Source organism: Oncorhynchus gorbuscha, linkage group LG21 (genome assembly GCF_021184085.1).
Source record: "Oncorhynchus gorbuscha isolate QuinsamMale2020 ecotype Even-year linkage group LG21, OgorEven_v1.0, whole genome shotgun sequence".
NCBI classification, from domain to species: Eukaryota; Metazoa; Chordata; class Actinopteri; order Salmoniformes; family Salmonidae; genus Oncorhynchus; species Oncorhynchus gorbuscha.
In genome coordinates this window covers 48,231,911-48,248,532 of record NC_060193.1, presented here as the reverse complement: position 1 = coordinate 48,248,532, position 16,622 = coordinate 48,231,911, and the positions used below count along the sequence as shown (strand labels likewise).

The 16,622-nt window shown below is 42.7% G+C and overlaps 1 protein-coding gene across 1 annotated transcript in view; it reads right to left on the bottom strand.

The window, feature by feature from the left end:
• The window catches only part of LOC124008030 (nck-associated protein 5-like), a 132,663-nt gene that overhangs the window by 53,751 nt on the left and 62,290 nt on the right, over positions 1–16,622 (bottom strand). The window contains exons 5-8 of the mRNA XM_046318939.1: positions 13,576–13,743; positions 8,505–8,573; positions 5,265–5,303; positions 4,903–5,022 (exon numbers count right to left, since the gene is read on the bottom strand). Coding sequence (XP_046174895.1) covers positions 4,903–5,022; positions 5,265–5,303; positions 8,505–8,573; positions 13,576–13,743 — 396 coding nt within the window. The remainder of the gene's footprint in view (positions 1–4,902; positions 5,023–5,264; positions 5,304–8,504; positions 8,574–13,575; positions 13,744–16,622) is intronic.

Genomic DNA, 16,622 nt, shown 5'->3' with positions numbered 1-16,622 from the left:
TGCAGACCATCTAAACGATGAAGGGCTATAATGGCGACATTCCAATGGATTAAATCATATTGATTTCCAATGGGTTTTTGTAAAAGTAATTGGTTTTGTATTTTCATGTGCTTGTGTTTGTGTGGGTTGGTTCTTCTAACCTTGCGGGGATCTAAAATCCCATTAAGTTCCCACAAGGATAGTAAAACGAGGAAAGTTCTCCCTCGTGGGTACATTACCCACGTCCCAATGAGGACAAAGGTCATTTTAAGCTTAGGTTTAGAGTCAGGGTTACAATTAGGTTTAAGGGTTAAGGGTTAAATAGGATTCTGAATGGAAATACATTTTATGTCCCCATGAGGTTTGAAGAATAAAAACTGTGTTTGTGTGTGAAATTTCAATTGAGTTGAAATTTGCTCGACCCATCGTGCAGTGCTGTATATCTGCAGCAACTGGAGAAAACATTGTTTAAATGAATATACTCCATTTTGACAGTATATATTTTATTCTCATAAATGGTGACCATGTAATGCTCTAGTTACATCTCGTCTTGTTCTCTAGTACTGTACAGCATATTGTGTGCCAGCAGGGACCTGGAAGGACATGGCATCAAAACTCTTTCACAGCAGATAGGCTCGTTTGACTATTTTCTGGAAATGATGAACCTTGAGGTCATCTCGGTGGAATGCTCCGTAATTTTATAACTTGGCCCAAGTCAATTTGGTCCAGGGTGGTTGTGATCGATGGGGATGCGGAAAATGATTTAGACGCAGTGTGCTCTCTTGTTCTCCGTTGTGAGTTAACTTTTGAAATGTAGAAATAATGATAGAGCTGTTTCAACTGGATTCAATGGGAATGAAGTACAGCACATAAACGGCATGTTGAGCCTCTAATCAATTTGATTGAATCATTATTTTACACAGTTCATGCACATTTGATGCTTAATAGTTTTAAATTAGTTTATTAGACATAATCAAATGTTTATATCAAATATATTCTTGTTTATTGCTTACACATTTAGGCAAAGACTTCATATTGAGAATTAAAGGTAAGTGACAGTAATTAAATGAAAAAAAGGTTTTAAAACACGTTCTGCTTTTTTTGTAGTTGAATTTGAATATCATATTCATGTCATGTACATAACTGTGAATTAACGGAGGCAAAATATACCTACTACAGCTTGTACTAAACCAAGTATTTTCTTGAATACCGCTTAACTTGCCATTATGACCTAAAGTTGACATGTGGATGAGAATTCTTCCCCTGTAGCTGACTCAGTCCAGGTTGTCCTTTACAGTGGACTTAACATGCCAGATGGCGTCTCTCTCACCATAAAGCCGGTAATAGAAATGTAGTCCTCTCGGAAGCCATATCGCTCATCTCCAGGGTATAGGCTGTCCACACAGGGGGATGGGAGTGGCTGAGTGTCAGGAGAAGTAAGGGGGGCTGATGTTATCGTAGGGGTGCAGGATTACACCTCCTCAGCACAGTCATCAATGATTCAGTCAATAGTGTCACAAGGTCTCACAAAAGATGGGGAAGGGTGGGGAGGGGGGCGATGACATGGGGGCGGACAGCTCCCCCATCTCTGTGTCTCTTAGGGCTAAACTCACTGTTCCTGACCGGGTGGAAGTGTGATCTAGCCAAGGACGGAGGCGCACTGAGGGAGCTCACCTTCTCTGTTACAACATATTTCCTTAACTACATTTAATTCTGCACTCACGGCTTGGTCTTCCCTTAGTCAGAGGATACAGGTAACGTATAGCAGGGAATTGGCTAAGCTAAGACAAAACATGGCTCTCGTACTCCACTGAGAAATGAACCAGAATAGGAATACTGTGCAGGCAGTCCAGTTAACAAACCTCCAGCAAAGACAACACTTTGAGGGGAACCATAGTGCAAAAGCCAATCAAAATTCAGAAGGCAAAAATGACTGAATGGTACTGTGTAGCGACTAGGTCCTGCCGGAGGGGCCTGGGAAGTTTCCACGGCAACCAGGACCTACTTTTACGGATAATTGACAACACAATTACCACTCGCCTGTCACTTTTGATAAGGCTGTATAAGTGGAAGGAGGGAATTATTATTCGCTACTTACACACCTTACTAAGCACCTGGCCGAAATGCAGCAAACAGAGCTTTGCAGCGTGTGAAATGCCATATTACATGAGGCGACAGCAGGTCAAGCATATTCCCAGTATTCCTAATCACAATCTCAATGGAGAGCAGTGATTCGTTATCAGGGAAATTCAAGATGGCCCCGGGGGCCAACAACACATTTAATTACCGACTCCCAGAACAGTAGAAATGAAATGCCAAAGCGGGTGATAAAAAATGGCCAAACACCTGCCACCCTCTGACTGAAAGGAAATACTAATATGTCAAACTCTACTGTCGCTAATTACTATTTGATGGTAGGTTATGGTATAAAGGTAATTCATGCAAACCACTAACTTGCCTAGTGAAATAAAAGGTGAAATAAAAAAATCTAAATAAATATGAATAAAAACAGGTTACCTGCAGCCATTTTAGAGGGCAAAATATTAGGCTACTTCAAGAGAAATGATCCACAATAACTAGCAGGGGAACTGATTTCAAACCCATGTTTTACATGACTCAATCAATAAATCAATCAATTCATCATATACTCTTTCAGCACTTATATTTACTAGTCATCGTTGTCACAGCCACCTTTATAGAGAAACTAATCCCAGCAATAGAAACAAGGTTTACAACCTGAAACATATCGACAAAACCACAACCATGAAAGAATCATGAGCTTTTCCATAAAATGACTGACCGTTTGAGGAAACCATGTAAAAATACAAAAGAGCATCCTATAACGTATGACTTAGCTATCGCTTACACAAGTGTCAATTCTTTTCTTGTTGTTTAAAATGCGCTGGCAGACACCGGTTGGACATAAAGTTGGACATAAATCTTTAAAATCTCTCCGCCTCCTTCACAATAAAATCTCACTTTCTCACCGCTGAAAAACAATGTCTTGCTACAAATCCTCATTCCCGACATACTCCCTTGTGAAAAGCCAGGGTATATGTCCCAAATGGTACCCTATTTTCTACATAGTGCACTTCTTTTGACCGTTCGGGTAAAAAGCAGTGCACTATATAGGGAATAGGATGCCATTTGGGGCAGGGACAGAGGTTCCTGCTACACAAGCAAATAGATGTACGGTATATTGCTCTCGTCAATGTCTTGTTGATCACGTTGTATACTGAACACAAATGCTCTACTGAACAGACTGAATATGCAAACATTTACTCTTGTAGGATATAACCAGAACATACATATTGGTTTATTAAATCGAAATATTGTGAAATAGTTACAAATAGATAATAAACAATTACACATTTCACTTTAACCCTGCCCTGGTTTAGTTGGGACAAAAATAGTGCATCCACAGCTTCGCTCAATCTGTTGAGACGATTGGACCCTTCACTGGACAATGTGAACTGTGACTTTCAATTATCCATATGTCCATATCAGTTGCTAGCAGAGGGCGACTGACAGAGGGCATACTCTCCCCTGAACATGAGGTAGATAAAGGATTGTGGTCAGCTCGCTTTGCAATTTTCATTTATAATCCTTTCGAATTTTGTCAACACCTGAACAAGCCGTGATGGTCTATTGATCGAAACATTGCTTAAACGAGATCCATTAAAATGGTTTGTGGACTATTCAACAATACCAGTGTGCTGGAGGCTGATTTTATCAACAATAAAATTTTAAAAAAGAAGAAGTTATTCTTCAACTATAACTTTCTTTGTTTCTGTACCTGGATGTGTTGACTTGCATATTTTCTGCACTCAGCTCTCCCCTGAGCTCCTCTCGTCCATCCTTTCTGAGCCACATGTTCTCATTAAGACCAGTAGGCGTCTCATTATTCGTTTTGTAGGCCCTCTGTACCTCCCTCTCACACCTCACATCTCCCTGCTTTACCCTGTGGCAGTCTGAGAGCCTCCACCCACCACTCTGAGAGGAGGTAAGGTAACGAGAGCTGGACGGCCATAGCTGCAAATCAGATTAAGGAAAATCCATGCCGCCATTTTATAGCAGACATGGTTGTCAATATTTCTCTCTCTGTCTCTCTCTGCAGTGACTGGAGTAAATGATTTCTGAGTTACAGTAAGTGTGCATTCCTACCACACACACACACACACACACACACACACACACACACACACACACACACACACACACACACACACACACACACACACACACACACACACACACACACACACACACACACACACACACACACACACACACACACACACACACACACACACACACACACACACACACACACACACTCCCCTCTCTCTAGCATCTATGTCTGTGTTACGTGCCACAGGGTCTGGTGCGCTAGAGGTAATTTGGTTGAGAGGTTCACCGTCCCCCGAGAGAACCCAGGATGGATGACGCGAGTCTCGGTACTTTCTCAAATGATCTTATCTGAGCCCCGTAGCTCCGCGGAGGCTGGATGGTTCATGAGCACATAGTTTTTTAGCAATGATGATATCACAGACCCTGGACTCAGGATCACATCGCCATCACAAAAAGATGGATGATCTAATATCGCTGCTCTTCAGAAGTTTGAAGTGAGAAAATATGCTGGAACAGTTGTCCTTACACCCACATTGTTGTCTTCAACAATATTGAATACAAGAAACTAATAGCAGTGAAATGCTATTTTAACTCCATCAGTCAGGCACCCCTGAGTAATGGTCAATAGTTGCTCTGTGAGGTTCTATTGTGGTTCTGGGACAATGAGGTGATATAGTGGTTCTGGGGTAATGAAGTTCTATTGTGGTTCTGGGACAATGATGTTATATTGTGGTTCTGGGACAATGAGGTTCTACAGTAGTTCTGGGACTAGATGAGTGGACAGGTCCCTACCTGCAGGAGCATGTCTGATGCGGGTCGGACTCGCTGCTGGAAGAGGACACTCATGGTCCGGTTTTGTTGCTCCAGGTCAAACACTCTGGTCCGCAACTTCAGACACTCCTCCCTTAGATCCTGCATGGGGAAGAACAACAGAGAGAGAGTTATTACAGTGATGTGTGACTGTCCTAATATGGACACCATAAAAGATGATTAGATAACACGAGATAATGAGGTGTAAAAAAAAAAAAGTGAATGGTAAGATTAAGTTTTGAGCTACTGTATTGCATACATGTATAACAACATCATTGGATCTAATAATAGTATAATTCTGAGACATTTTGATAACACAGTTGCTATGGAAACCAGACTCCTACCTTTTGGGTGAGTAGTGCCTGCACAACTTGATTGGCAACCTAAAACAGAGTGAAAAAAAGAAACAATAATTATCCAAACTTTTATGCAAGCTGTTTAGTGACTGACCATAATATGGTGGCTGTTATGGGTGAGGAGAATGAGTGTGAAAGAAAACAAGAAAATGTCTCCAGTTGACCCATGACCTCAACTCTAAACTGCCCCTGTCCTGTGCATGCCGACACTGCACTCTCTCACTTCCCCTATTCCTCCAACGACATTTAATACACAAGTTCCACCGACCGCCTATCAAAATGATTACAGGCTTTAGTGAACACGACGTCCCAATACATTACAGCATTGTCCCCCCGTATGCCTTTCCTTGGAGGAGTGTGTTGATTCCTAAGGGGACCAATCATCATAAATCTGACGCAGGGTGGCAGAGAAGGCCAGTAGCGGCCTGGCGAAGCAGAACAGATTGGAGCCAGACACGCTGCATGTCTTCATGATGTTTAATTGTCTTCTGTTGATCCTGTATTGACAGCAGTGTCAGGGCTGATATAGTGGCTTGGAGAGTAGGGGGTTGTGTCCTGAATGGCACCCTATCCCTTATATACTGCACTACTTGACCCTATGGGCCCTGGTCAAAAGGAGCACACTATATAGGAAATAGGGTGTCATTTGCAACACAGCGGGCAGTCGGAGAGAAGAAGTGGAGGGCTAAAGTACTGTTGTGCCTGGGCTTTGGCCGCAGAGCGCCTCACACCCCTACCACTCTTCCGAGTTTAGACCGCAAAGCCCCATCGACTCTGACTCTGATTACAGCCCATTGATTGCTTGTTAATTCACTGTTAGCACGCACTGGCTTTTTTTCCGCAGAGGGGTCCTCTCTCCCTCTATTGAATAAGGGCAGATGGAGTAAATATGACGAAGTGATTGAGCCCTGTGGGGAGGGATACAGAGCTGCTCCTGTAAAACTGAAGGGCACTAACTCAAATAATATTTAATGATCTTCAAGTTAGAATCTAAATGACAACAACTGATAAATAAAACAACTCACAAAGGTTTTATAGAGCATTCATAGTTCAAGTCATACTACATGAAGTGTGGCATAACAGTCCCTTACATCTAATGCATTGCCAAATGTGGCATAACTCCTTATACCAGCCTTTCAATAGCATGAGATTTGCCCATTTACTAAGTGGGAAAAAATATATATATTTATTTAAAAAATATATTTTAAAAAACGAACGTGAGTGGCCAGCACAAATAGCATACCAAACAGCATACCAAATAGCATACCAAACAGCATACCAAATAGCATACCAAACAGCATACCAAACAGCATACCAAACAGCATACCAAATAGCATACCAAATAGCATACCAAACAGCATACCAAATAGCATACCAAACAGCATACCAAACAGCATACCAAACAGCATACCAAACAGCATACCAAACAGCATACCAAATAGCATACCAAATAGCATACCAAACAGCATACCAAACAGGATACCAAACAGCATACCAAATAGCATACCAAACAGCATACCAAACAGCATACCAAACAGCATACCAAACAGCATACCAAATAGCATACCAAACAGCATACCAAATAGCATACCAAACAGCATACCAAACAGCATACCAAACAGCATACCAAATAGCATACCAAATAGCATACCAAATAGCATACCAAAACCAAACAGCATACCAAACAGCATACCAAACAGCATACCAAACAGCATACCAAACAGCATACCAAACAGCATACCAAACAGCATACCAAACAGCATACCAAATAGCATACCAAACAGCATACCAAATAAACCAAACAGCATACCAAACAGCATACCAAACAGCATACCAAATAGCATACCAAATAGCATACCAAACAGCAAATAGCATACCAAACAGCATACCAAATAGCATACCAAACAGCATACCAAACAGCATACCAAACAGCATACCAAATAGCATACCAAACAGCATACCAAACAGCATACCAAACAGCATACCAAACAGCATACCAAATAGCATACCAAACAGCATACCAAACAGCATACCAAACAGCATACCAAATAGCATACCAAACAGCATACCAAACAGCATACCAAATAGCATACCAAACAGCATACCAAACAGCATACCAAACAGCATACCAAACAGCATACCAAACAGCCACCACTCTGCTTATGTAGAGATAATAATCCACAATCTTTTAATTTCAAAAAATGTATCACTACTAAACAAGCCCAGCGTTCTCTACAGTTTCCAAATGCCCTGAGCCCATCGGCAGAGTTGTTAGAGCTGTGGAGATTTCCCGCATCACAACATGCTCATTAGTGAACTAGCTCCCGTCTTGAGTGACTACAGAGGGCAACACAACACCAGACAACAGAGCAGCACAGCCCTGGCTTTCTGAGGTCACGGAAGTGGAAAAGGCATTTGGTCTGGGCTCACCCCAGGCATTAGCCTCCAAGGCTGCAGCACGGTGTGGAGTTTCATACAATATGCTTGGAGCATTGCAATGCAATTGCATGCCATTGTTGGACTGTTAAAAACACAGCTAAAGTATTGTTAACTCTCCTTTTATCTCTCTCTCTCTCTCTTCCTCCCTCTTTCTTTCTCCTTTTCTTTCTTTCTCCTTTTCTTTCTTTCATTCTCTCGCTTTCTCTGTCCCACCATCAATCTACGTTTCCCCCCTCCCCACCCCCACCCCCTCTGGCACCAGAGCCCAGATCTCAGGTCATATGAGCCCCAGTAGCTGGCACCACAGTGTATTAGACCAGTCTGTCCCTTCTGGCACCCGCGGGCCTCCAGCCTTCCCTCAGGGAGACTCAGCGTGCGGTCCAAGCCAACAAGCTCATTAATTGCTGTCATCCTGCTCCCCCAGGCCACCATTTACCCAGCTTCTCCCACAACGCAGTTCGCCTTCGGAACGCCAAGTACCTCTTCCTCCATAATCACATTTCCTTCTGGAGAGGAATTACTTTGGAATTGCATTGATGGAATTTGAGAGCATGGAAATTGTCAATTGAGAAAAATAGTGCAGCATTTGTAACGTGTTTGATCAGTAAGATCTTAAAGAAAGTCGCTAAAGGAAATTATACAACTCATAATAAGTCACGGAATAGGACAGAACAGGGAAGAAATAACACTCGTTGCTGAGATGTAGGCTATCATTAGTGTGGTGAAAAAATAGATTTGCCTCACTGAGGTTGAGGGCTGAGTGAATACAGCGAGGCGTGGACTACTCACCTCATCCAGACAGTGCTCATACTGCTCCCTCTGGCTCTCATTCTCCATGGCCAATGCAGAGTTTTCCTCCTGTACAGCAAAATAAAACACACTTAGTGATAACTGAAATCCACTGAGAGCTTGTCGTTAAAAGCAAGTTTGTGTTCATCAGATTTGGTTATGAGTCATTTACCAAACAGTAATGAAGGAAGAGTAAAGTAGAATATAAAGAAATACCAGGCGGTGCCTGCTAGTCAATTTACAACAATCACAGGTGGTTATAGAACAACCAACATATAATTATCTACCCTGATTGACATACACTGAACAAACATGTAAACGCAAAATGCAACAATTTTGCAGTCCACATAAGGCAATCAGTTTATTGAAAAACATTCATTAGGCACTAATCTATGGATTTCACGTGACTGGGAATACAGATATGCATCTGTTGGTCACAGATACCTTTTTTTTTAAAGTAGGGGCGTGGATCAGCAGTCGGTACTGTATCTGCTGTGACCACCATTTTCCTCTTGACGAGCGATAAAGCTCCTTCGCATAGAGTTGATCAGGCTGTTGATTATGGCCCGTTGAATGTTGTTCCACTCCTCTTCAATGGCTGTGCGAAGTTGCTAGATATTGGCGGTAACTGGAACACGCTGTCGTACACGTTGATCCAGAGCATCCCAAACATGCCCAAACATGCTCAACGGGTGACATGTCTGTTGAGTATGCAGGCCATGGAAGAACTGGGACATGTTCAGTTGTACAGATCCTTGCAACATGGGGCCATGCATTATCATGCTGAAACAGGAGGTGAAGGCGGCGGATGAATGGCACGACAATGGGCCTCAGGATCTCGTCACGGTTGCTCTGTGCATTCAAAGTGCCATCGATCAAATGCAATTGTGCTCGTTGTCCGTAGCTTATGCCTGACCACACCATAACCCCAACGTCACCATGGGGCACTCTGTTCACAACATTGACATCAGCAAACTGCTCACCCACACAACGCCATACATGTGGTCTGCAGATGTAAGGCCGGTTGGACAGCTCTGGTGGACATTCCTGCAGTCAGCATGCCAATTGCACGCTCCCTCAAATCTTGAGACTTCTATGGCATTGTGTTGTGTGACAAAACTGCACATTTTAGAGTGGCCTTTTATTGTCCCAAGCACAAGGTGCACGTGTGCAATTATAATGCTGTTTAATCAGCTTCTTGACGTGCCACAGCTGTCAGGTGGATGGATTATCTTGGCGAAGGAGAAATGCTCACTATGTAAACTAATTTGTACATTTTAGAGATATAAGCTTTTTGTGCGTATAGAAAATATCTGGAATCTTTTATTTCAGCTCATGGAACATGGGACCAACACTTTACATGTTGAATTTATATTTTTGTTCAGTGTAGATGTGAAATGATACTGAACATGTGGCCAATGAAAAGAATGGCAAAGGCATTTGTAGTCTCTCCAATCTGTTTTCATATGAAAAACTATTGATGAAACAAATCATATGTGTTTTGTAGTGCAAGACTACACTGCCAGAGAACAAGATAACAACAAGAGAGGATTCGCCGGAGGTGGAAAAGGTCAGGTGTCAACCATAAGACTGGGGCCAACTAATAAAAACCTGCAGAAGTATATCACAGTGAAAGGTCAAGGGGATTGAAGTTATGATCCTGAACTTTAAAAGGTACAATGAAGAAGTTAGGTAGAATGGGCTAGAAGGGGCTAATGTGAATATGTCCTTGTTTTAGGGTGGGGGGGAGGGGGAGGGGGGTATTGCTTCACCTTTTAAGGGAGAGGGGCTATTCATCTCCTCTGTTTCTAGTTTGTCAAATGGTCCGGGCAGGCCATATTAGAAGCTGTCAACATTCGCTCCGGCTAGCTCACCTCACTCGCCACGTGCCCTTTAGTACAAATAGCCAGCCTTCGATTAACACCCAGGATAAATAATTGCACCTAACATATTCCCCTGCCTTAATCGAAATGACACGGAGCTATAACAAATGAGCAACTTTGAGACGTACATGAAAAGCCCTTTACCCCCAAAGAATTCACTTGAATTATCACGTATTAATATTAGTAAAGTAAAAGCTCCTAGTGACAGTGAACAATTACCCAAAGGTTGCATATAAGCATGTTTTCTGATGTTCTTATCGTCTTCTTTGTGTTGGTAGTAACTGGTCGAATCATCATTTCTCTGTGGGACAAGCGGTCGGAGAGAAAGAGGAGGTGACGTGCTGTATTGACAATATCGTTGATTTGGGAAGTGATGTGGGAAAATACGTCTACTTCCGTCAAACTGACCCTCTCAGTACCTGGCAAACACACATTACAAATGCACCCAACGACGACTGCTGAACCTTTTCTGCTTGCATTAAAAGCAGTTGAGATACTTTCGTGGTCGTGCTCTTTGGCCATCTCGCATTGCAGAACGTCACGCAGAATGTCTGACATTGCAGACAATCTGACAATACAAATATTATTTGAGCCTGGGAGGGGAAAAGAAAGAGTAGACTAGTTGAAAAACAATATTTTGTACAGCCACAGTGCATAGTCAATATTACTGTGAATGAATGCAGTGCTCGGCTGCGATGCGATGCGTAATCAACAAAATGCTAAACTAAATAAATGTCCCATGTCAGAAAAAACATTAGGGATGATTGATTGATTGGGGATGAAAAGAGCAACTAAATCACGTAATTAACATGTATTCATATTAGCACATCCTGTCAATGTATTGCTCCTACAGCTGCTGTAATTAAAGCATACAACTGCTATTGCCATAGATTTTGAAACATATCAATTATGCATGCCATTATAAATGGCTTTGTATAGAATAGAATACATGCATGATCATCCACGATTAGAGTTCCCATGATTAGAGAAGTGGATGTATCATGGATGTATTTTTCTTGTAAACTTCAATGGAAGGTAACTAGCTAGAGAACAGAGTTATAGACAGCAGGAGTTTTTGCTTCTGGCTCACAGTAGGTTTGAATTGGGGTGAGGAGGGCGGAGAAGGGAGGAGGGATTGTATGGACAGGGCAAGAGCTGGCTGCACCACAGTCAGCTCTCACTCGGCCCGTAATTGAGCAGGAGTTAGAGCCAGCCCTGCACTGAGACCAGAGTGCCAGCTGTCCTTCTGTGACGCCTGTACACCAGGCCTCCTTTCCCTGGTACCCGGCTGCCAACTGTGCCAACCAAGCTGCATGGGCACAACGCTGGGCAATGGGCATGCACATTTGCTCAAACTGCAGACAGTCACCCAAGACCCAGTCACTTGCCTGCTCTGTCTTCCCATGGAGTCTCTACAAAACTTACTTGTGTGGAAAGCTAGAAGCATTGAGAGTTGAGCTGGAATGGATGAGTTAGGTACAGGTATATAATTTGGAATGGATGAGTTAGGTACAGGTATATAATTTGGAATGGATGAGTTAGGTACAGGTATATAATTTGGAATGGATGAGTTAGGTACAGGTATATAATTTGGAATGGATGAGTTAGGTACAGGTATATAATTTGGAATGGATGAGTTAGGTACAGGTATATAATTTGGAATGGATGAGTTAGGTACAGGTATATAATTTGGAATGGATGAGTTAGGTACAGGTATATAATTTGGAATGGATGAGTTAGGTACAGGTATATAATTTGGAATGGATGAGTTAGGTACAGGTATATAATTTGGAATGGATGAGTTAGGTACAGGTATATAATTTACAGCGGTAACTTGTATTCCATCCTATGTCCGCTCAAGATTAATCCCAACTCATTTTGTCCTTCGACCGAATGTCTAATCAGTCCAAAAATAAAAATATATATAAATTAGAGTAGCAGCGTTAACTGATCATTCAAGCATCTGTGGAAAGAATCCACGTTTTTTTCCCTCCAAAATTTTCCTCAAAAGGATTCAATCCAAGTAAGCACCATTTATAAAGGCATGGCATGCCCACCGTGGTAATGAACGATATCAGTTGGGCTGGGCGGGTGGGGGGGAATAGAAATGGGCGCCCTTACTTAGTGTCATCACCGTTTACACATAACAAAAGGCCAGTGATGTATTGCCTCACTGTTGTTTTAGCCGGTTCTCTTCTGGAGGAGCATCCATCACGGATGCAGCGGGACGGAAGGAAAAGGCAGATACATTCTAAATGTAGCTTTTTGGGGTAATACGGGTCGCTTCCTCTGACAAATCACGAGACAGGCCAGCCATTATTTTTCTTCGACTGCAGGGAAGATAACTTATACAGTGATAGAGGAGCCATAAAGCAACAAGCAATTACACTGCATTTTGTTGTAATTAGCCTTAACTGCAATTTCTGTCTGCGTGGAGTTAGTGTCACCGTTAATAATGTCTGTAGAATGTGCCGGTTTCTTGGGTACTTTATTATCTCTGGCAGCGTTTTCTCATGTCTGAGCTGTCCATAGTGGCTTAGGAGAAGACCTGGGTTCAAGTAGTATTATTCCTTTTTTTAATACTTTCTCTACACTTGATTGAGCTTGGTTGAGCTCGTTTCGCTGCAATGGGACCAATGGAGTAGTCCCAAAAGCGCAAAACCAAACCTTTCCCATCGGGCACTCCGGTAGGGACTCTATCATATGCTCAAAGTATTTGAACATTAGCCACAGACCCTCACGGCATCAGCGAAGGGCCACTTCGTAAATGAGTAGGTGGGTCTCTGAGCGTAATTCGATTAAGTCTTAATAGACTAAGCCCCTTCAATTGCTGAGGAGATCTGAAAGCCTGGTGTGTCAGTTTCGTGGGTATACTGTATGGTCGGAAACAATCAGAATCAGAAGGATTACGCAAAATGGATTTCTGACTCAAATGTTGCTAATGCTAAGAACAGAACACACAGTGGAACAGCGCTATGGAAGTGAACAAAGACAGTTGTAAAGGCCCCAAGTCCTGAAACCTGAGCCCTCCGTGGAGCGCTTTGCTCTTCAAACAGCAGAGCGCACAATACTTTGATAAGGCCATTATGCTCCAGACTGCAAACATAAGAAGGAGAGCCTGGTCTCAGAGGGAGAAGCGGACGAGGGAGGAGAAGAGAAGAGAGGCGGAGCCTTGTTTCGAACTGTACCTCTAGGGTGCGCAGACGCTCCAGAAGGAGCTTTGTTTGGTCCTGAAACTCTTCCGCTCGGCTGATGTCTGCCAGCAAAGGGTCTCCAGAAGACAGCTGTGGGCCGCTACCGCTGCTGTCCTGCTCCAGGCTGTCACGTGTCTTCTGCACCTCCTCCGAGAGCTTATCCTGATAGACAGACGAGAGGAGAGACAGACAGTGAGAGAGAGAAGAGAGAGAGAGAGAGAGAGAGAGAGAGAGAGAGAGAGAGAGAGAGAGAGAGAGAGAGAGAGAGAGAGAGAGAGAGAGAGAGAGAGAGAGAGAGAGAGAGAGAGAGAGAGCAAAAGAGAAATAGAGAGAAATGCAGAGAGAGTGAGAAAGAAAGAAAGAAAGAAAAAAAGAAAGAAAGAAAGAAAGACAAAGGCGGGAGAAGAATGAGAGAGAGGAAGAAGGAGAGAAAAAGAAACAGAGAGGAGAGAGAGAGGGAAAGAGTGGAAAAATAACAATTCAACACCCAAAACATCCCCTAATCCCTAATCGCATTTCACTTGTATTTCCAAAGAGTGGCAGTGACCTTGAGACCTCTCCATCTTGTCTGCCGATAGAGGACCCCACACCCCCTCGTTCTCCCCCCCCTTCACACCCTGCCTCAGTCTCCAGCAGTGACACTAATGCACAGAGGCGGAAATTAAAAGCGAACACAATAAAATGATGGGGTCCATGATATCCCCAGGCCCACTGGGCATGGCTCACCAAGACAGTCACAGACGAGACAGCATCCTGACATTGACTAGCTAATTAGGTACTGTACATTCAACACAGGATATAGAGTACTGCTAAAGGAGGATATGACAAGTGTTGCCTGTCAATTATTCTAAGTATTTTTACACTACCCTAGAAGTCAAGGAGGGATTTTCTTTCCCTCTGATGTTACTATTCAAATAAATGATATCATGCTACTTTGGTCTTAAATCAGTACACCACGTTGTTTTGTATGTGATGTTGAGACATATGAAAACCATAGCATAGCCTGTTGTTAAATCTAATATACTGTATTTACAACAAACACCATTTTCCTTACAATTTAATACAAAAACCTTACCAGTGGGGATTTATGATGGATTTCCTTGCATCCAAAACAAAGTGATATGCCGATAATATGGAAGGCTTAATCCTCACTGGACTAAACCTGGTGGCATTTATCTTTATGCATTGAATGTTCTTTATTAAAGAAAGCACACACACTGCTCCTGGGGTGATATAGTTGCCATGAATCCTAGATGTAGGTACATTTCAATAGGAGAGATTGAGACACCTTTAAATACTCAACATGCATGGCTTTAGTCTGATCGAGGAGGTCACCGCCCTTTCATTTGCAACATCCATTTCACAAACGCTCTTATCTCCATCCTATTCCAAATCTGATCAAGGACCAGGAGAGGGATGAAACTACAATTGAGCTGGGAGTTAGATGTCGTGTAAACCTCACCACAGGCCTATAGCCAGCCAATGAGCTTTGCAATGCAAGTAAATGGACTCCCCCCCCCCCACATTTTGTCACCTTAAAATCTCACCAGAGCCTTTTGTTGTTATCGCCTGATGTACACCTGTGCACCTTTGTTACATTTTTCATTCCATCCTTCTCTTCCCTCCTTGACAGTTGATTGTCAAGTCTGACGATTGGCTTTCACGGTAGCGCGGCGGACGCAGAGAGCCATGGCTGGAGACATTGATAGATGAGGCTGAGTCCTTGCTAGCGCCGTCATATCCAAATGCATTCCACATCAAGTCGTTCCCTCCCTCCTGAACACGAATTGGAAATGCTGTCCTTGGCAACCAGCATTATGTTTTGCTTTGAACTCTTAAAGGACTATTCCAATCGTGGCTAAAACATGCCGGTGGTTCCCAATCGTGACTTTGTTTGATCAGTTTGTTTTGCAGGCACTTTGAAACCAGGGTCGTATTCATTTGGACACTCTGTAGTAAATAAACATTTTAAAAAGCATTTCTTATTGTACAAGTTCAGGCCGTTGCTGCCTGTTTGAGTGAGTATTCTTTCGTTTGGTGCATAATGAATATGACCCAAATCTCTCCCCCAGTAATGGCACCATTAATTGAGAGCTTGTTCTTATTACCACAGCCCTGTTATGTCTGATTGCTTGCTGAGCATCTGGTCACAGTAGGTACTGTCATCTCGGTAACCTAACATATGTCTCTCTCCACATGCCTATGTTTGCTGCATCCATTCAAACAAGCTCGAGCGAAATCGATCCCCCACACTGGCACAAGTTGACAGATTCTAATTCCATGTTTAATTAATCCACTCAGGTTGATTCATTCTGGGGCTGCTATTATTCTGTATAATACCCATCATTTGAATAATCACAGGGTATCTGACTATGTGGAAATATGGTCCACCGCTGAGAGAGAGAGAGACTGCATCGCAAAAGACACCCTATTCCTGTTATGCCTAGTGCTACATACTCTATGGGCCCTGGTCAAAAATGGTGCTCTGTATAAGGAATAGGTGATTCAGCCAGAGTTATACTCCCTACGTTCACCCACAATAAATCTAGCTAATGCATGTATGAGGCTTAATGAAATGTATACCGCCATACCTCCATTTCCCATTATGATGCACATTTTTTACACTTCCTGCCTGTTTTTTTTTTTACACTTGACCATTTATGATCGGTTTCTAAAGGCATAGCATGCCCACCATACTAATGGATGGCTTTATCTTTTATAGCGACGTAGCGTAGTCATCACTGGGAATCCAGAAGTCCAAAGAACGTTTTGCATTTGAGAGATACGTACAATGCACTTAGGTGAATTCGCTTACTTATTGTTAACGCACTTGGAAATGAAAAAGTTGAAGCTAAATTACATTTCAAATGTGGCATGAATCATACTAGTACAAGACATGACCTCCATGAACTGTAATGGTATGACCTTTCTCAACCTCCCCTAACAGTAACACGACCGAACTGCTTCTAGCTCACACAGTTCCACTTTTCTTCCTACGATGCTGTTTGAAAGGTCACTTAGGCATAATTAAAGAGGCGTAA